The sequence below is a fragment of the Bicyclus anynana genome, chromosome 8, assembly GCF_947172395.1.
Source record: "Bicyclus anynana chromosome 8, ilBicAnyn1.1, whole genome shotgun sequence".
NCBI classification, from domain to species: Eukaryota; Metazoa; Arthropoda; class Insecta; order Lepidoptera; family Nymphalidae; genus Bicyclus; species Bicyclus anynana.
The window spans coordinates 8,291,169-8,310,343 of record NC_069090.1 but is presented as its reverse complement, the minus strand read 5'-3'; the positions used below and the strand labels follow the sequence as shown (position 1 = coordinate 8,310,343).

The window sequence follows — 19,175 nt, the reverse complement described above, 5'->3', positions numbered from 1 at the left end:
ATAAATCATACACATACCATACTAATGTACCATTAAAAATTAAAAGTAGTCTGACCGCTCAGAGATTGCGTTTATGTCACCTGTCAATGTCAATGAGATATTTAAATATCTTTTATTAGAACCTTTAATAACATTAAAAATTAAATAATCATGCCAACTTATAATAAATATATTAATTTTGGGCTAAAATTATTAACAATTAATTAGTTAAAAAAATGACATTGCCAGGTGTCAGAAACGCAACCTCTGAGCGGCCGGACTTAAGGTATTAAGGATATGTATAAATAAACAACAATCAACAGAATACTGTAATTTATTAAAGATCTAAAAATTCGTTACCATAACTAGGGAATTTCTGTTTATAGTCTAAAAAGGGTCAAGTAACATACTTCAATAATAAATATTCTTGCACTATTGAATAAATTAAAAATAATGACTTTGGTGAATCTACTTCACACCATTGCTTTAATTAGGTATACTAGGTACATATTTATAAAAACTCAGCTACTCTAGCTTCATTTTATAATTGCTGAATCTGCTATTAAATTGCTGACTTTATATTCTCACTTTACTGTTGTAAATACATATTCCAATATATATCAATATTTCAATCAATATATATTTTTTTTTTCCAGAGCGATCTAATAATATTTTCAAGATGGCATGGCAAAAGTGGACCTCAACAAATACATAATACAAATGTATAGTATGTATTTGTTGAGGTAGAATTTTGAAATTCCTTCTTTCTTATTTTAAATCTTGAAGAGAACTTTTAATAATAATGGTTGAGTACTCCTTTTATACAGTAATCCTTACAGTTACAAACTAATTTTATACAATAGACACATTAAAATATAGTTTGTAAACATAATCAGGAAACCCAATTATTAAGATTTTCAACATATATAATCAAATAAGCGTATGATTGTTTTAAATTATCATTTTGGACTGTTCTCATATGGTTAATATTTTCAGTTTTCACTGATTTCAGTCAAATAAACATTTGAAGATAAAAAAAATGAGAATTAAAACGTTTGAGACAGCTACCGATATCCATACAGACAATCACAATGTGAATTGTCAAAAAATGGACATATGAAAAAAATTTATAGAAAACCAAATTAATATCAGACCTCCGTAATATCTTGCTATGTTTTGTTAGTTTTGGCTTTCAATATACACCGTGCTAGTTTCACCGTCTGTAAGCCGGCCCGACATTTACTAGTCCAATACAAGAAACTCCTTAACAATATTAAAAATGACCCAAAGCTACTCCACGCTAACGAATAAATATTTTTTTAATTTATGATAAAATTTAAACAATTAATTAAATAAAATTTAAACAATTAATTCTGGTTCGTAAGTATGAAGTAAGTGAACTTTAAAGTGAATGACGTCACCATGACGATGATGGCGATAGAATCCGCGACACGAAACAAGTCCCGCGGCACTGGGAACTTTTCACAATTCATTTATAAAATTATTCTGAACATTCATACAAATTTTTAGCTTAATAGGAATTATTGTGACCTTCAAAGTCTTATTTGACTGGATTATAATATACATTGGGTACATTATGTGGCATTTCGGTTTAAGACGAAGGAAACTTCACGGTGTATAACAAAACAATTTTAGTACTATTTGCTATGACGCGAAGTGTATCTCACGCCGCCGCGGTGGGCGCGACCGGCGTGCCCTCGTCCGGCTTGCTCTCGAGGGAGAACGGCGGAATGCGACAGTCGAACGTGTAGCCATCCTCGCGCTCCATTCGAAAAGTACCCCTGTTTCAAACAATCAATCATATGTATTAACTTTTCTAACAATAAATATAATGACAATTCACACTGAACCAAGTTTTTAGTGAATTAATGAATATTGGCGCCGTCTTATATGTGGGTGCGCACGCACACTCTGCCGCGTGTTTTTATTGTAGGCATGATCCGGCGCGCGCCATTTTTTATTTGTTGTCTATTGCAAAAACGCGTGTAGTTTGTGACGGAGAATTAGTGTTTTTTTTGTTTACGTATGACCATTTTTGTTGCGTTGAGACATGTAGTTGTAGCATACTTGACGAAGTTAAGCGCGTGTGAATTTGGATAACTAACTAACTTTTGCCGCGGTTGTGGACGATAAAATCATCTAGACATTGAAGTGCATAGTGGCGGGGTAGCGGATTGCTGTGGCCTGCAAATGGGTGAATACATATAATACACCATTCTCGACCTACACTAGACACATTATACTCTTATCGCCCGTCAGCTAGGGTCAACCAACCTAGGTCAACTCGCGACCCTTCGGCCGTAAGTAGTCATTGCCTATCTGACCAATACTTGAAGGTTTTCGTTTCGCGGTGTAGCGCCGTATTTCGACCGCCCGTCTTCCCCGTTGGGGCATCTGATGGGCCCGTGCACCCACTTGTGGAGAAGCCGGAGGTTTGCCCACACAACAGACTAGCAGACGCCACGCGCCCGCGCGGTTTCACCCGCGTTAGTTCTCGTGAGAATACGGGGATAAAACATAGAAGATCCAACATTGCCCCTCGCGAGCCCATGGTCAATGTGTATGCTCCTCACCACATGTGTCCGCTGGGCGCCTGCAGGCTCACGTGGCTGCTGTACTGGAAGGCGGGCGAGTGGCGCGCCAGCAGCGGCTCCTGCCCCACCACGCCGCGCCCGCGCACCGTCTCCAGCGTGCCGCTCAGCGAGAAGATCCGCCAGTGCCGCTCGCGAGCCCATGGTCAATGTGTATGCTCCTCACCACATATGTCCGCTGGGCGCCTGCAGGCTCACGTGGCTGCTGTACTGGAAGGCGGGCGAGTGGCGCGCCAGCAGCGGCTCCTGCCCCACCACGCCGCGCCCGCGCACCGTCTCCAGCGTGCCGCTTAGCGAGAAGATCCGCCAGTGCCGCTCGCGCAGTTGCACCGCTTGCGAGCCCATGTTCTCCAAGCGGATACAATACCGCCACTGGAACAAGCAGACGGCAAATACAGGCACATGGAAAACCGTCAAATCCCGTCGCCAGGTCGTCATGCATTGAAGGACGAGTGTTCGAGTATTCACAATCTAATTACCCCCTACATTCTATTACAAAATAGCGAGACTCGTGGGCGTAGTGAGGTAGAGGCGGGGGGAGGGGGAGGGCACCTCCGTTCGATCGTTGTAGGGGGCTAGAACGGTCGGTTACTTGAGCTCCATAGCTAACCGTTTCGTTTTGGTTGAAAACCGGCCGAAACTACAAACCGAAAACCGAAAACCAAAATTGAAGCTGAAGCTGAAATTCGTTTTCGGTTTCGGCAGAAAAACTGGTTTGGTTGGACAGTATCAATTAGTAATGTGAGAATTGTGAGATAAAATTTACGCTAAAATTTGGAATTGAGACAGATATATAGCCAGGATTAATATATGTCTAAGCTACTTTTCAACACGGAAAAATTACATATTTATTTTTCGCAGGCAACACCGCAGGGCGCAGCTAGTAATAAAATAACAAAAGAAATAAATGTAAATCTAGCGACGTTTCTCACCCAGTAAACGGCTGAATTTTGTGACTCTCGACTGCCCATGTAAAATGGTATGACTGTGACCCGCACCCCCTCGGTGGTCTCGCGGTGGACGTCGCTCAACTCGAGCCACGGGTGGTTCTTCTTTTGCCACGCGCGGAGGGTTTCTTGCGGTATAAACGGTGGGTCTGAAACGAGACAATTAACTATTTGCTACATTGTTCCATCCACTATTATATTCCACGCCACGAAACAAGTCACGTCGACGCGGCGCTATTCTTAATAGCGCTCATTGTCATTTGGTAATGTTGGTCTTATTGTCGTTTGTGTAACGCGCTGTCAATTTAATTCAGGTTTTCTTATTGGTCCAGGTCTGGCTGATAGCTGATTCTGGTAGGTACTATGTAGAAACCGAAAGGGGTGTGGATTTTCATCCTCCTCCCAACAAATTAAACCGCTTCCATCTTAGATTGCATCATCACTTACCATCAAGTGAGATTGTCAGAGGCTGACATGAATAAAAAAAAGAGATGCAATATTTCTATAAGAAGTTCGTCTAAGGTGAGCAGTGAGATCAGTGATCAGTGATCTGTGATACGAGTCGACGAATCTACAAGAGATATCATAAATGAGGATCGCTGCGCCTCTTTGTTATACACTGACCCTTTTATGAGGGATAGAATAATCGTACCGACTGATTAATTACTACATAACCGACGACATCCAGCGAATAGTTAACTACCCTTGTGGAGTTTAGATATCCCTACAAAAAGCCTATAGTTTGGCAACTTCGATCGCATCACTTTCATTGGTCCGCGCGGGCCGGGGGGCTTGTAGCGATGAATGAAAAACCCACGACTGATGCAACTCACTTCCCCGCACGCACGATTTCATACCCGCGCAGTTTTACAACCGTCGCCCACATATCATGAGGGTTTCATCAACAAACTTGCCAGACTAAAGCCTAGGGGTTTGCTGTGGATGTGTGATGATGATAATAAAATAGTAAATACCTTTATCAGGGTTGTGCATGAGGAACTTGTCAAATAGCTCGTGCTGAAGTGGCACACGCTCCACGGACGCGTACGGTATAATGTCGTCGTGTGCCACGTAGTCCAAGCCAGGTATAGCGTATAGACTGCGACTGGACTCTTGGTTGCCCAGAAATGTTACAGCTTCAGTTTGAGCCCGCTGCAACATTGCATTATTGTAATAACTAGCTGATTAGACACGAATTTAAAAAAAAAATGCCCATTTATGTTCCTTAATCCACCGCTGATTAAAACAAAACAGCAAGAAATTCAACTCAAAACAGTTCTCGAGCCAATTTAACGAACATCAATTCATCCATACATATATTATAAATAAAACAGTCAGTTTGTTGTTTGGTTTCACAGTTAAACTACTAAACTGATTTTAAAATCGTTTCGCCAATGGAAAGCTCTATTATCAATGTGCAACATTGGCGTTATTTTATCCCTGTATACCCATGGGAACAAAAATTACGCGGGTAATACCGTCTTCTAAATGGACTCATTTTCTTCTGAGTTCATTGTAAATATTATAAGTAATTTATAATATTTCAGAGAAAAAAATAATATTTCTTTATAAATGATAGAAGACAAATTTTGTATTGAAATGTTTACAACTCAATACATTCCAGTCATGCTGTTTGGATTATTTTTAAAGTGTATATTTGTATTGTGTATCCATGCATCATGATTTTAATGGTTTTGGAATGGATTTTTTATCTGATTAGTTACACTTGAATAATTAATAAACATAAAAATCTAACACATCAGCTACAAGGAAAACTGCACATTTATTCTGTGTTATATAATATAGTAATGACTTTATGTTTAGTTAAATAAAAAATTATGGACCAGAGATTTACTAAAGCTAAGCTAGCTTTTTTCTTTCGAAGGTTTGAATTTTAACAAAAGGCAAGCCTTCATATAGCTTATTTTTTAACGAATGAGTGACCATATATAATTTAAATTTCAAAAATACATAAGTAAAATTTCATTTTACAGGCGAAATTTACATTATAAATATAAATTAAAATGAGACTACAGTGTAACAGTAACAGAAATTTAATTCATTAAGGCAAAGCAAAGTTGGATCAAATTAGCAAAGGCAGTAAAATGATAATAATAATAATCACATAAATTGACAATTATTTGTAGTGAGTTATTTAATGTATATTAGAACAGTTGGTATTAATGATATTTATTTATTATTAACACAATGAACAAAAAAACATATTAACAAACTGCTTGCAAAGCATTAACAGAACCACACCATGTTAAAGTGAATCATCACTAGTACTTCATTTAATTTCAATGTTTCATTTAAAACCTATCACATGACATCCTAACTAACATTATAAAAACTAATGTATTTGTTTGTTAATGCATGTACCACTAAACTAACTTTTTTTTTTGCATAAAGCACATATTAACACTTATTATAAACATTGTAATTTTTAATAAAATATTTTTTATAATATTAGTTACTTTTTATACCATTTAACATTGCATTTTGCCATCTAGAGTTCTTTTACACAGAAATTGCTATTTGTCTTAGACAAATATAAACTGAAAAAAAGACCTACAAAACATTACCTGGCTTATAAAATAATTATCTTCAAAATAATATATAATAATAATAACGGGACACCCTATATATATTATGCTATGACTATGTGGTTAGTCTGTACGCCATAGAAGTAGGTGCGAGAGGATTACGAGCTAAGCAAGTAATAGAGAGATTTTGCTGGTGGCCAAGGCCTTTATGCAAGTTATAATAGAGATTATAACTTGCATAAAGGCCTTGGCCACTCTAGAACTGCAGTAAGTTCTATATTAGAACAGGTATCCAATGCTGCTCTAATGGGATATTACCAATTTTTCTAGGCAGGGAGAACAACATGAGTGGAGAAGGGAAGTGTTAATCAATTGTCAATTAATTCCTTAACCTTACATCCAGGAGGTTTTTGCTCTACTTTTTGTCTGCTCAGTTTTTCTCTCTGCCACTCAATGGACCCGGCACCAGCACAGAATCTATAGACTGCTAAGATATTTGTCTCTCCCAAATATAATACTTTTTGTTACTATTACTGTTACATAAGACAGATGGCTCAACATCCTCTCAAACGCATATAATAATTCTAAAGATTTGCATTATAAGAATACTAATTTGTACTAAATCAAACATTGGAAAAACTGTGAGAATTCACCATAAGATGAGTAGGTATTAGATATTTATTAATCACAACCAGTTATTAATACTTCAAACAAGTTAATATACCTTTTTCTTCCATTCAGGTCTCATATCGATGTGTGTTTGCACAGTCAAAAATAAAATCAGCTTAGTTAAAATTAAATTACAGGGACAATTTTATTATACTTTAAACAGAAAAATAACATGTTAAAAAATATAAAAATAAAAATAAATCAAGCATTTATTTGTTATAACAAATATATAGAAGCACATAAATAATAAATTTAAAAAGTGAACTACATTTTAATTACAATACAATACAATATAACATGAATAATATATAAATATTTCATGAAGATAATAGAATATTGAATGAATATTAAAAAATTCTTTTTAAACTATTAAATAAACTAACTCACTATTGTAAATCATATTTATAACACTCAAACTAACCTAAAAAATTAGTTGGTATGGTATATGTCAGTATGGTAGAGGTCAGTGTATGGTAGAGAATTGCAAATTCATCACTAAAAAGAATGTGTCACAAGATTAATAAAACTACAGAACATTGTTTTCAGCAATGCAATGTCTTATGGAAATACCCAACACAAAGTAAGCCAAGGTTAGACTTTGGTGTATCAGGCAAAATACAATGTATTTAGTAGATCTGAATTAGAATATACCCATGTGTTTAATGGATTAATATGTAAAAGTGTATTATATTAAAAAATATAGCCAAACTATCACTAATGCAAGTTAATAATAAATTATAGTTTGGAGTTTTTTAGGTGACCTATCTACACTAATATTATAGAGAGGTAAAGTTTGTTAGTATTGAAAGGAGTTATCTAAATCTACTGAACCAATTTAGAAAATTTTTTCACCACTAGAAAGCCACATTACTTGTGAGTATCATGGGCCATATTTTATCACAGTATTCCTAAAGGAATGCAGGTGAAACTATGGGGCATCGGCTAATTATTATATTTTAAACATAAGTACTCAATTTTATTTAAAACACTTTTTGTCTATTAAACAGAAGGTCATTTCAAATGTGGGATCTTAGACTAATTAGTCAGCTGGTGGATAATAACATCAGACATTTAGTAAGCAAAATTTAAAATAAATGTTCACATTCATACAAGATCATAGAAGAAAATAGTAAAGAGGTGATATGTAACAAATTGATGAGTTTCAATTGTTGGTGACATTGACAATGTATAATAATGTGACCTATAAATAGACAGCATTTATACTTTGATAGTCACATGCCAAGGTGATCATCTTTTCATTAAAGATACTTACTATGTAAGGTGCATCTCTGGTATCTATCAGAACTTGGTAAAATGTGTGAGTTCTTCCCTTAACTTCTTTGCCTACATTCGACAAAGAGTCTCTATTTGCATCGGCGGATTCTGCTGATTCCATAGTCTCTTTTTTATTCGTCGCATCTCTGTCATATACTCTTGCTAACCAAGGGAAGAGTATGACACCACGATAACCGAATACCTTGTGCAATATCAATTGTCCGGTTTCATACTTGCCCGTTGTTTTAGGCACTTCTAATTTACCTACCTCTGCCAGTCTAAAAATCAAACGAATTAAGCGATAATTTGATTCTTAGGTTAAGTACGTAATAGAACATTCACAAAGCTTTAACATAAACTTACCGTGTATAATGGGCTACATGAGTAAATATTATCCTTGATGCAGCTAACTTTAAGGGATTTGTAGGCACAAATCTTATTAAAATCTCCATTATAACATTGTAAATTAGATTTTTTTTCGCAGCAATTTTAAATGTTTTTGATATTTGTTTGAAATTGACATGACAACTGTTGACAGTTGACACTTGAGAGCTTTGACACCTTTATATAGGTGAGAGTTTGTTATTAAATCCTCCGATGACCAATTGTGGTATATTGTCTGTGGGGTACAAAAAAAAATCAAACAGGAAGAAAGCATGCATCGATAATTACTATTCTCTAACTAACTTTATTCTTTCAAAATTCTCATTATACTTTACTCCAAGGGTATAGTGGTATAGTGCGACATAAAATAGTAGAATTGGAAGTTGGAACTATTAAACTCACTGTGTGGCAGTGGCAGCACCACATTTACTGATACAATCACAAAGATCTGTCAATATATTATTATTGATAGTTGTATTGGATTAAATAGATAAAATCATAGTGGAAATTCGGACTACTACCAGACGAATAACAATAAATTTATATTGATGCGATTGATTTAAATGTATTTCAATTTTAATCATGAAATCAGCAATCTAGTACCCATAACACATGATGCTTACTTCGGGGCTATACAGTAAGTATTCTCCGAATATATATTTTATTATTTATTTAAATTAGGTAATAATATTATTTTTTAATTAGATAACATAATCTCATTTCAAATAAGATTTAAATATTGCATACGTATAGAACAAAATGTTGACATAAAATAGAAAAAAAGTGACAGCGTCATTTATTTTCTACTTTTTTGTGTCGCACTATAGTCTAGTAAGTTACGGTCTGTGGTCAATTAAGTAATAGACAAACGTACCACAGATTAGTATAACTTACATAAGCTAGAACCAATAGCCCAAAATCAGCCGTCAGTTGAATTGACACTTGACAGTTTGTAAAAAAAATCAATTTAAATTCAAAACAGGGTCCAAAGGTTTTTGTAAACTTTTTTATTTTTAGATTCTACTTTCTACATATTTTAATATAAAATAATGTTAAGCTTACTGTGTAGAACAGCTAATACAATAGGTCAGTATGTATACTATTATGAACTGTATGTAACAGTCTTTACCTGTGTATGATAATAATATAATTTACTGTTATTAGCTAAAAACAATCACCATTCAAGATGTATAGCCTCTCTTTCTGCACTTCCTGAAACGTACCAGATGTTGTATAAAACCTGTAGAGATTTCGCAGAGCAGGAACTTAAGCCAAATGCCGCGAACTTTGACCGAAACCACCTATACCCTGCTGATGCTATTAAGAAAATGGGTGAACTCGGTCTTATGGCAATAGCTACTCCTGAAGAATTCGGAGGAACTGGACTCGATTATTTAGCTTATGCCATAGCATTGGAGGAAATTTCTAGAGGTTGTGCCTCAGCTGGGGTCATCATGTCAGTCAATAATTCACTTTACTTGGGACCTGTAAATCACTGGGGCACTGAAAAACAAAAGAAAGACTTTGTGACACCTTTTTGCACTGGTAGGTATGTGACAATGAACCTTTTATAATAACCACAAGCTTAGAAAGTTTTTAATTTATTGTACCAATTGTTCAGGAGACCAAGTTGGGTGTTTTGCACTCTCGGAACCAGGAAATGGATCAGATGCAGGTGCTGCGTCAACTACTGCAAAGATTAGCGGTGACAAATGGGTTCTTAATGGCACCAAATGTTGGATTACTAATGGCTATGAAAGCAAAGCCACAGTTGTGTTTGCCACTACAGACAAAAGCCTAAAACACAAGGGCATCTCTGCATTCCTTCTTCCTAAACCTATAAAGGGGTTGGAACTTGGTAAGAAAGAAGATAAATTAGGTATCAGAGGATCCTCTACCTGCTCCCTCATATTTGAGGACTGTGAGATTCCCAAAGATGCCATTTTGGGTGAACCTGGTCTTGGTTTTAAAATTGCTATGATGACATTAGACGCAGGTAGAATTGGTATTGCATCTCAAGCATTAGGTATAGCACAGGTAAAATTATAAACAAAACTCCAAAACTGAATACAATGTTAAAAAACTATTTGATTTATCTCATCATTATTTTAGGCATCTTTAGATGTGGCAGTTGAGTATGCATCCAAAAGAATGGCATTCGGCAAGCCTATAATGAAACTACAAGCGATACAAAACAAACTGGCAGACATGGCAGTGCAACTTGAATCAGCCAGGCTTCTCACATGGCGTGCTGCATGGCTCAAAGACAACAAAAAGCCTTTTACCAAAGAGGCAGCAATGGCTAAACTAGCAGCATCTGAAGCGGCTACATTTTTATCACATCAATGTATACAGGTAACAATATGAAACTAGTGTGCAATTTCCCATTTTGTCATTGTCAGGCTATTTTTAAGGCCCACTGCTTGGTTGTACTTCTAATTCTATAAAGAAGAAAAGGACTTATACCTTGAAATTTCATATATCAGAACATGGAACCTACTCCTTTTAGGAAGTCTGTTAAAAATTAAATTTATCAGGTCTTTGTCTCATTCAACTTAGTAATCTTTAGTCGGTAAGCAATTTGTTTTCATTTTGCAGATTCTTGGTGGCATGGGCTATGTGTCAGACATGCCTGCAGAAAGACACTATCGAGATGCTAGAATTACAGAGATTTATGAAGGCACTTCAGAAATACAGAGATTAGTAATTGCTGGGCAAATCATTAAAGAATATGGTGTATAATTCTGAATATTTGCTGTATTATAACATAGACTGATTTTATATGTTACTTAAGCTCAAAATGTAAGAAAAATAATTATTATTCTGTACTGTATTTACTGTATGTACTGTATTTTTATACCTACTCATATACCTATGCACATATAATAGGCTCCAAAAGTACTGAACTGATTTTAAAAATTCTTTCACTGTTGGGAAGCTACAATATCTTTGAGTGGCATAGGCTATATTTAATCCCCATATTCTTTCTGGAAAGGTAACTATGAGGGTTAAACCACATGGCATCTGCTAGTGTATAAGAAAACAATAGATATTTACATTAAATATAATCAAAAATTAAGAAATATCAGTCACAATTTTCCCTTCCTAAAAATCTAGCTGAGTAATTCATCCATACTAATAATATAAATGTGAAAGTGTGTGTCTGTTTGTTTGTCCGTCTTTCACGGCAAAACAGAGCGATGAATTGAAATTTTTGAAGTGGAGATAGTTGAAAGGATGGAGAGTCACATAAGCTACTTTTTGTCTCTTTCTAACCTCCAACTTCCCTAAAATGGAGGGTGAAAGTTTGTATAGAGCATTCTGCAATTTTCTAGGTAAAAATTGGTATGCAGACTATTTGTGACAAAAAACACATGCATCATTTTTTTTTTGATAATCCGCTCCCAACCCCTTAATAGAGGTGAAATGAGGTGTAGAAGTAGCATTACAGGATAGGGTAGGGTGGGAGTAGGGAAGGGTAAAAAAGAAACGAATATTACTCCAAACAAAGCTTGACCGGGTCTGATGGGTCTGATAGTATTATATAAAATTGATATAAATCACATGCTTATTTTCGTATATATATAGTTATTTAATTCTACTCACTAAATGTTATTTTCTGAAAGTAAGTACCAAATAAAACAATAACTGTAGCCTGAAATGTGGAATATATTTTAAAATAACTGTTAAAAATAAACATTAACAATTTTTTATATGTATTTCCTGTGATATAATTAAAAGTTTATCTATTGTCATAAACATTGTAAAATAAATGCTATAAAAAATGGAACTGTATTTAATTTACTGGCCAGGTCCAGAAAGAGACTTGTCCATAAATTTCCTTTTAGCAAAACACAGCCACCACTTACTGGGTTTACCATCTTCTGTAGCAAATACCTGAAAAAAAAGTTAAATTAGTATAGCAGACAGAACTTTGGATTAACATTATGTACCATGTGGTCATATGTTGCATAGTGCAGTGTAGTTTTTCATTTTCCAACTGTTTTCCAGTGTCTGGGTGTGTTTATATATATAAAAATTCTTCTATCAGTGTTTGTTACCAACCAAAAATTTGTGTATGTATTGGGTAGGTTTGAGAATCAGCTAACATTTATTTTTCATACCCTTAAATCATAAGGGTGGTCCACCAAAATCCATCAAAATGTTTATAAGACAAAACAATGTTTGTGTTTATTAGTGTAGTGTGTAATAGTGTGTATAGGTGATTTTATCATAATACATTTTTATATGTAATATGATAAAATCAGCTATCCTATTACTCATAACACTGGCTACACTTATTATACTATTATATATTTACTTATATTTCTGAAAAACAAAATATAATCCAGTATACCTTTTCACAAACTCTTGTGCCAGTTTCATGCCTCAGTTGTTGCAAGTATTGCCTCATCAAGTCTGAAATCCAAATATTACTTTATAACAACGCTATCTGTAATAAATGTTCACAATTTCTTCTTGTATGCGACAGTAGTCTGACTAAAACCACACAGTCCAGACAAAATAGACACTACCAACATGGATTGACAGATCAACAAAATGATGTCACTATTAGTCCTGTATTTTGTAGTTTCTTGGGAGCTCTAATGTACCCATAATTATAAATTGACAGGACTAATAGATAGTTTTTTTCACATGGTGTAATTTTTCTTTAAATACCTGCTTCTTGAGGATTTGGTTTAGCATAGACAGAGTTGAGCGGGAATCCAGGCTCTCCTGGAATATCAAATTTTGATATTGCCAGCATATACATCTCCTGTTGTCCTTGATTCTTGTTAGAACATTTTTGGAGTCTTTTTAGACATTCAGAAATGTACAATGTTAAGTAAATGAGTACTCTGTCTGCATCAGACTGAAAGGAAAAGATAAGTTATTTATAAAAGTGACTAGCTACCCTCTGCAGCCTTACATGTATGCTATTGATACTAATAATACAATGATAAAGCCTCAATAGCTCAATGGTAAGAGCGGTCAGACTCATCACTGAGGGGTGGTGATTCGATCCCTGCCCCCATGGTCTATTATTGTACCCACTGCTAACAGTTTTTCTCCACTAATTGGAGGGGAATGGAAATATTGGTCATATTTATAAAAAAAAAGAGAGTATACTACAGGAAATCTTTATGGCGCACTCTGAGCATGCTGCCAACCAGGGCAAAAAAAAGGAGCCAGGCCTGCCTAGCTTAAAAGCTATTCCAGGCTATATCTTTTCCGAGGCTTCATGTGTGTGTGATTAAATCAAAAAGTATTTGTAACAACAGTGACAAACCTTAATTTCATAGAATCTGAAGAAAACATTTGCTTTAAAGTAATTTAAAGCTTCATCAATAACATCCAACTCTATTTTCGGGCTTGTAGGTGCTGGTCCTCTGAATGTTGTGCGTACAGGAAGAAGAGCCAAATTTCCTATCGACTGGGTGTATTCTAGAGTCGAATGATAAGCCTAAAAAATTTAATCATTTAATGGAATGCTTACGTATGAAGATACTGTTATGTTTTAAGAAAATATTGTACATATATAACAATTTACTTACTGGCATTGTAATTGAAACACTTTAATCACTTTGTTTCAGTTTAATTACAGCCTCTGTAGCTCTCGAATTGCAAATTGCAATGTTCACTTGCAGTTTCTGCAAGCAAATAACAGCACAAAAAATTATCTTCTAAGTTCCGGCTTAAAACATTTCACTAACAATTACAATTTACTACATTTGCAATATGCGATAAATGATAATCATCGACGATAATCAATAAAATGGTTATTTTATTTAAAAATATTTTAGATTAAAATTCAAATGGAATGAAAATGATTCATTCAGTAATTTTTGTGATTTTGTGCACAGATCACTATAGACATTTTGTGTTGTTTGTCAGTGTCATTGTCAAGGCGACATTACCACAGACGACAAATAAAATAAAAGACATTTTAAAAGAAAATAAGTCGACATTAATGGCTGACAAACAGCATAGAGTAAAAAATTATTAGGATTTGACAACTTACTCGGAGTTAATATTTTTAGCCGTTCGGCGTTCAGGCTCAAAAGAACTGGAACCCCGCCCCAGCAATGTTTGTATAATTTTTAAAAATAAAAATTTCAAAAATAAAAATCCGAATTCCGAATCCGAAACTTTGTTTTTTCATCTAAAAATGTCTCAAGAAACTAATGATATGGTGTTAAATATAATTAAGAACATAAATGACAGTGATGTGAAGAATCCTTCTACACAAAACCAAAATAAAGAGTTTAACAAACCTACAGAAGTTACAGAAACGAAAACAATTACCACGCGGGGTAAACCAAAATCAGGTCGATTTTGGAAATCTCAAAAAGAAAGGTAAATCCAATTTTTAGATAAGTCTTCGTTTGTTAACATTCTATAATATGGTTATGTTACACATACAAGAATTACAATAATTGAAAATAACCTATAAATACCAGTAAATATTTACAATACCAAATATAATTACTTACTATTACTCTCGTCACACCTGACATTTGTCCGGTTGTCCGGTCGTCTGTTTTTGTTTTTTCTTTAAATTACCACTTCTTAGCATATTTTATTGCAGGCTATGAAATATTGCGTTATTTTTCAAGAGATTCTCACTTAATATTCTCCCAGTCCCATTCTTTATCAGTAACATTAGAAAGTAATATATAATAGATAATTACAGCCTTTCTTGATGAGTACTGTTTACCAATAAAGAAATTAGAAATGAAGGTAGAAAACGCATATCATTTCATAACTTATGTATGATTTGTTTATAAAATATATTAACCATATTTAATTGTTCTAAGCTTATAATATTTATAATTATTATTATTATAATTATGGTGTGAAATGACTAGTGATTTATACCCTCATTTGTAATTTGTTTGTTATACATAGCTTTAGCTTAGCATGCTTCAACAATATATTATCTTGTGCAAAAAAAAATACATATTGTCAAAATAATAGCAGCAGAGTTGATATATTAAAGGAGGAAGCTCTTTTGTTGCATTGGGATATTTGTGTTTACTCTGCCATTGTTTGACATTTGCCTGTGAGACAAATATCTTAGCATTCCATGGATTCACCATGCAGGTGCTGGGTCCATCGCGTGGTAGAGAGAAAAACACCAAGCAAAGTCCAGGACTTGTGACTACTGGATGTAGGATTAAGGAATTCCTTGAGTATCGATCAAAACTCCCCTTCCTGCTCATGTTGTTCCCCCTACCTATCCAAATTTGTTTAGATCCTATTAGAGCGGCTTTGGATACTTGTTCTAATATAGAACTAGCTGCACTTCTAGAGAAGCCAAGGTCTTTAAGCAACTTATAGAGATTTTGCTGGCAATCCTCTCGCACCTACTTCTACAACATACAGACTAACTACATAGCCATTTTTAGTTCATTTGTTAGGTTATAATATTAATTCACTTTTAAACTGTGGTCCTTCAAAATGTTAGTCTCCCACGGCACAGTAAGCCCTACAATATTTCAATGATATGAGCCGTGATAGTCTAGTGGATATGACCTTTTCTTTGTTTCAGTCCAGGGCATGCATCTCCAACTTTTATGTGCATTTTAAGAAATTAAATGTCTCATTGGGCCAAAGTGGTGGACTATTGACCTAAACCCCTCTCATTCTGAGAGGAGACTCATAACAGACTGCTCAACAGTGATCCGTAAATGGGTTGCTAATGATTATACTAGATGAACATTCATACAATGTGAATGTATGATGTAACAATAGTTTAATAAAACAATAATAAATAAATAAGTAAATATACTTACACAACACTCACATCGCCACTTAGCCATAAAGTATATGTATAATCTGTGTTAAGGGTATGACTATAGCAGATTTTATCATAATTATATATTTATATACAACATTGAGAGGGTCATTCTGAGAGGAAACTTGCGCTCAACAGTGAGCACAAGTTTCCTTGGGTTGCTAATGATGATACTACATCTATATACTTATGTAATGTATAAGTGCACCCAGATACTGGAAAATACCCATGCTAATCACACAAATAGTTTCCAGTTGTGGGAATCAAACCCACTACACCACACAGCTAACAAATTTAGTGAATAAAACTTTAACTAATAAAATAATAAAACAAATCATACAAGGAATTAAATTAAATTGAGTTTGAGTGTGAAAGTTCTTTAATTAAAATCAAGAGAATTTTGAATTTTGATTGTTTATTATTAATTAATTGCTTTTTTACAGATTTTCTTCTATAGTTAAAACAAAAGGAATAAGACCAGATTTTCAAAGGAAGACTGCTCTACGTATAGAACTAAAAAGGACAAAAGAGCTATCTAAACAAATACAAGAGCAAATAAAAGAAAAAGAACAGAATAGAAAGGAACGTCGGCGCGAGAATTTGAAACGCACAGAAGAAAATAAGAAAAAGTCTGAAATTGTTCAAGTTATAACAAACACTGCAAAACTAAAGAGAATGAAGAAGAAACAGTTAAGATTTATTGAGAAAAGAGACACTAATAAGGAACCAAAATCAGTGAAATGATACAAAATATAACTTGTTACATTTTAAATAAATTATGATTGAATATATTCTATTATTTGTCTAAATTTAAGACAAAACTACTGCAGTTATTTTCATGAAGGCGTGCTTACTGTGAGCAATGCTTCGTTTTCTGCTTCAATGTAACACTTCTTCTTCTTCTTCTTCTTGATGTCGCGGCTCTGCAGGTCTCTTGAGGTCCTGTATCACGTTGACCGTTACCGATCTATTGTGATCGCCACTGACTAGATATCCCCTCCAATACTGGTTGCTGCCAGGTACAGCAGCAGTTTCTTGGCTGGGATGTGTTTCACCTCCTCTGGATCCATTGTGTAATGCCCTAAGTGGAGGTTGCGTTTATGTATTAGAGCTGGGCAATTGCATAAGATGTGCATAGGTGTTTCCTCTGCGTCTAGGCAGAGTCTGCACAGATCTGTGTCCCGGAGTTTAAGATTGAACATGTGTCTATTGAGTCCACAGTGTCCGGTAAGTGCCCGCACTAAGATACATAGGTTTTTCCTACTAAGCGCTAGTAGGTCTGAAGCAGCCTTCTTATTGAAGGATTTTACTAGCGCTTTTGAGTGATTCATTCCTGGAAGTTTTCTCCAGCGAATAAGGGTGTCGTAGTAACAGTAAGTTAACAGGGTGAGTTTGGCTAGGCTTTTAGGTATACCACAGAAGGGTTCAGGTCCTGTCTGTGGTAACCTCGCGCCTAGTTTCGCAAGTTGGTCCGCCTTTTCGTTGCCGACTATTCCTGCATGCCCTGGAACCCAGCGAAGGATAACCTGATTACGGTTGCCCAAGTTATTCAGACATTGCCAGCAGTTTTCAACAAGTCTAGAGGTAATAACCTCCGCGGACAAGGCTGAAAGAGCCGCTTGGCTGTCAGAGTGAATATAAATAGTTCTGTTAACGTAGTTGTTTTGCTGCAAGGCTTCCGCACAATCAATGATGGCGTACACCTCTGCCTGGAAGATGGAGGTATACGTTCCCAGGTTCCGGTGAATTTTCACCCTGGGCTTCTCTCCATAGGTTCCACAGCCTACGTCTTTTCCTGACTTGGAACCATCGGTGTAGCACTTTAGGCTTCCCGCTTTCCAAGTTATTTCATTTTTTAGCCACCTGTCCCGATCGGGTATCTCAACGGTGTAGTTCCTTTGGAAGTAGTAGTTTGGGGTCATATTGTCTGATGGCATCCCCAAAACTGGGATATCAAGTACTGAGTTTTGTAGGTTCCTCATAACTTGAGAAAGCCAGTTCACCTCTTTCTGGCAGATTACTCTGTACATGCCCTCTCTTGCCTCCTTTTCCAAATAGAGAAACAGGGGCGGGAGGTTAAGTAGTGCATCAAGAGCTGCTCCAGGTGAGGTGTTCATGGCTCCGGTTATAAGCAAGCAGGCAGATCTTTGAAGACTGCTAAGCTTACTTTGAGTGGTTTTCTGCATCGTTTTCCTGCACCAAACTGTTGAGGCGTAAGATACAATCGGCCTCACCACAGCTGTATAGAGCCAGAGGGTTATTTTAGGTTTCAGCCCCCATCGTGCTCCTGCCAGTCGACTGCAGATACCGAGGGCTGTTTTCGCCCTCTTAAGTGTACCATCCACGTGAGAGTTCCAAGTAAGTTTCTGGTCTAAGGTATGTAACACTTAAAGTCACAACTTTACTTTGTGACTTTAAATGTAACACTTAAAGTCACAAGTATTTTAACTGGAATTTACAAAAAACTAATGGTCATGTGCAGTGTGTTTGACTATTTGGGTCTTTAATAGTATCTCCCTTAGAAACATTCTACTTTCTGAAACATGCACAATATTTGATTTGTAAAATGCTTACTCCCAATGAATACTTTGACGGCTTCCATGGGGCAGTGGTATATGCGGTGGATTTACAAGACGGAGGTCCTGGGTTCAATCCCCGGCTGGGCCAATTGAGGTTTTCTTAATTGGTGCAGGTCTGGCTGGTATCATCGGCCGTGGCTAGTTACTACACTACCAGCAAAAGCAATTTAGAGCTCCAGTGTTATGTCGTGTTGAAACCAAAAGGGGTGTGGATTTTCATCCTCCTCCTAACAAGTTAGCCCACTTGCGTCTTAGATTGGATCATCACTTACCATCAGGTGAGATTGCAGTCAAGGGCTAACTTGTAAAGAATAAAAAAAAATATTTTTCACTGTTTTTAGCCATTCTGTAAGTTGTCATAGTTATCATACCTGTCAAGTCAATAG

General features: G+C 35.6%; 4 protein-coding genes across 6 annotated transcripts; 2 read left to right on the top strand and 2 right to left on the bottom strand.

The window, feature by feature from the left end:
• Positions 1–297: 297 nt before the first annotated feature.
• LOC112050072 (polymerase delta-interacting protein 2) lies at positions 298–8,570 on the bottom strand. Of its 2 annotated transcripts, XM_024088205.2 has the most exons (7): positions 8,392–8,570; positions 8,027–8,306; positions 6,809–6,853; positions 4,513–4,690; positions 3,524–3,687; positions 2,758–2,963; positions 298–1,781 (listed from the first exon to the last, which is right to left on the bottom strand). In XM_024088205.2, exons 1-7 carry the CDS (start codon positions 8,478–8,480, stop codon positions 1,664–1,666), a joined length of 1,080 nt encoding a protein of 359 aa, XP_023943973.1. In that variant the 5' UTR covers positions 8,481–8,570; the 3' UTR covers positions 298–1,663. The 2 variants fall into 2 exon arrangements, with proteins under 2 accessions (XP_023943973.1, XP_023943972.1); XM_024088204.2 differs by lacking the exon at positions 6,809–6,853 and having other exon boundaries at positions 8,392–8,568.
• A 769-nt stretch (positions 8,571–9,339) lies between these two features.
• Positions 9,340–12,202, top strand: LOC112050073 (short-chain specific acyl-CoA dehydrogenase, mitochondrial). The gene is made up of 5 exons (XM_024088206.2): positions 9,340–9,498; positions 9,577–9,957; positions 10,034–10,449; positions 10,525–10,767; positions 11,011–12,202. The coding sequence occupies exons 1-5, from the start codon at positions 9,462–9,464 to the stop codon at positions 11,152–11,154; spliced, it is 1,221 nt and encodes a 406-aa protein (XP_023943974.2). The 5' UTR covers positions 9,340–9,461; the 3' UTR covers positions 11,155–12,202.
• On the bottom strand, positions 12,064–14,301 carry LOC112050083 (actin-related protein 2/3 complex subunit 3). Of its 2 annotated transcripts, XM_024088223.2 has the most exons (6): positions 14,143–14,301; positions 13,968–14,063; positions 13,703–13,876; positions 13,093–13,285; positions 12,770–12,831; positions 12,064–12,309 (listed from the first exon to the last, which is right to left on the bottom strand). In XM_024088223.2, exons 2-6 carry the CDS (start codon positions 13,971–13,973, stop codon positions 12,214–12,216), a joined length of 531 nt encoding a protein of 176 aa, XP_023943991.1. In that variant the 5' UTR covers positions 13,974–14,063; positions 14,143–14,301; the 3' UTR covers positions 12,064–12,213. The 2 variants fall into 2 exon arrangements, with proteins under 2 accessions (XP_023943991.1, XP_052738736.1); XM_052882776.1 differs by lacking the exon at positions 14,143–14,301 and having other exon boundaries at positions 13,968–14,133.
• A 157-nt stretch (positions 14,302–14,458) lies between these two features.
• LOC112050115 (coiled-coil domain-containing protein 86) lies at positions 14,459–17,034 on the top strand. Its single transcript, XM_024088270.2, has 2 exons — positions 14,459–14,769; positions 16,654–17,034. The coding sequence occupies exons 1-2, from the start codon at positions 14,582–14,584 to the stop codon at positions 16,952–16,954; spliced, it is 489 nt and encodes a 162-aa protein (XP_023944038.2). The 5' UTR covers positions 14,459–14,581; the 3' UTR covers positions 16,955–17,034.
• The last annotated feature ends 2,141 nt before the right edge of the window (positions 17,035–19,175 follow it).

Bases quoted from the DNA above. Each gene is read 5' to 3' on its own strand.
- LOC112050073 (XM_024088206.2), top strand. From the start codon at position 9,462: ATGTTAAGCTTACTGTGTAGAACAGCTAATACAATAG. The intron at 10,450-10,524 runs GTAAAATTATAA...TCATTATTTTAG, and splicing joins AAGCATTAGGTATAGCACAG to GCATCTTTAGATGTGGCAGT. The intron at 10,768-11,010 runs GTAACAATATGA...TTCATTTTGCAG, and splicing joins TATCACATCAATGTATACAG to ATTCTTGGTGGCATGGGCTA.
- LOC112050115 (XM_024088270.2), top strand. From the start codon at position 14,582: ATGTCTCAAGAAACTAATGATATGGTGTTAAATATAATTAAGAACATA. The intron at 14,770-16,653 runs GTAAATCCAATT...GCTTTTTTACAG, and splicing joins TGGAAATCTCAAAAAGAAAG to ATTTTCTTCTATAGTTAAAA.
- LOC112050072 (XM_024088205.2), bottom strand. From the start codon at position 8,480: ATGGAGATTTTAATAAGATTTGTGCCTACAAATCCCTTAAAGTTAGCT. The intron at 8,307-8,391 runs GTAAGTTTATGT...TTTGATTTTTAG, and splicing joins CATGTAGCCCATTATACACG to ACTGGCAGAGGTAGGTAAAT. The intron at 4,691-6,808 runs GTATATTAACTT...GCAATGTTGCAG, and splicing joins GACCTGAATGGAAGAAAAAG to CGGGCTCAAACTGAAGCTGT.
- LOC112050083 (XM_024088223.2), bottom strand. The intron at 13,286-13,702 runs GTTTGTCACTGT...TTTTCCTTTCAG, and splicing joins TCAGATTCTATGAAATTAAG to TCTGATGCAGACAGAGTACT. The intron at 12,310-12,769 runs GTATACTGGATT...CTTTTTTTTCAG, and splicing joins GCACAAGAGTTTGTGAAAAG to GTATTTGCTACAGAAGATGG.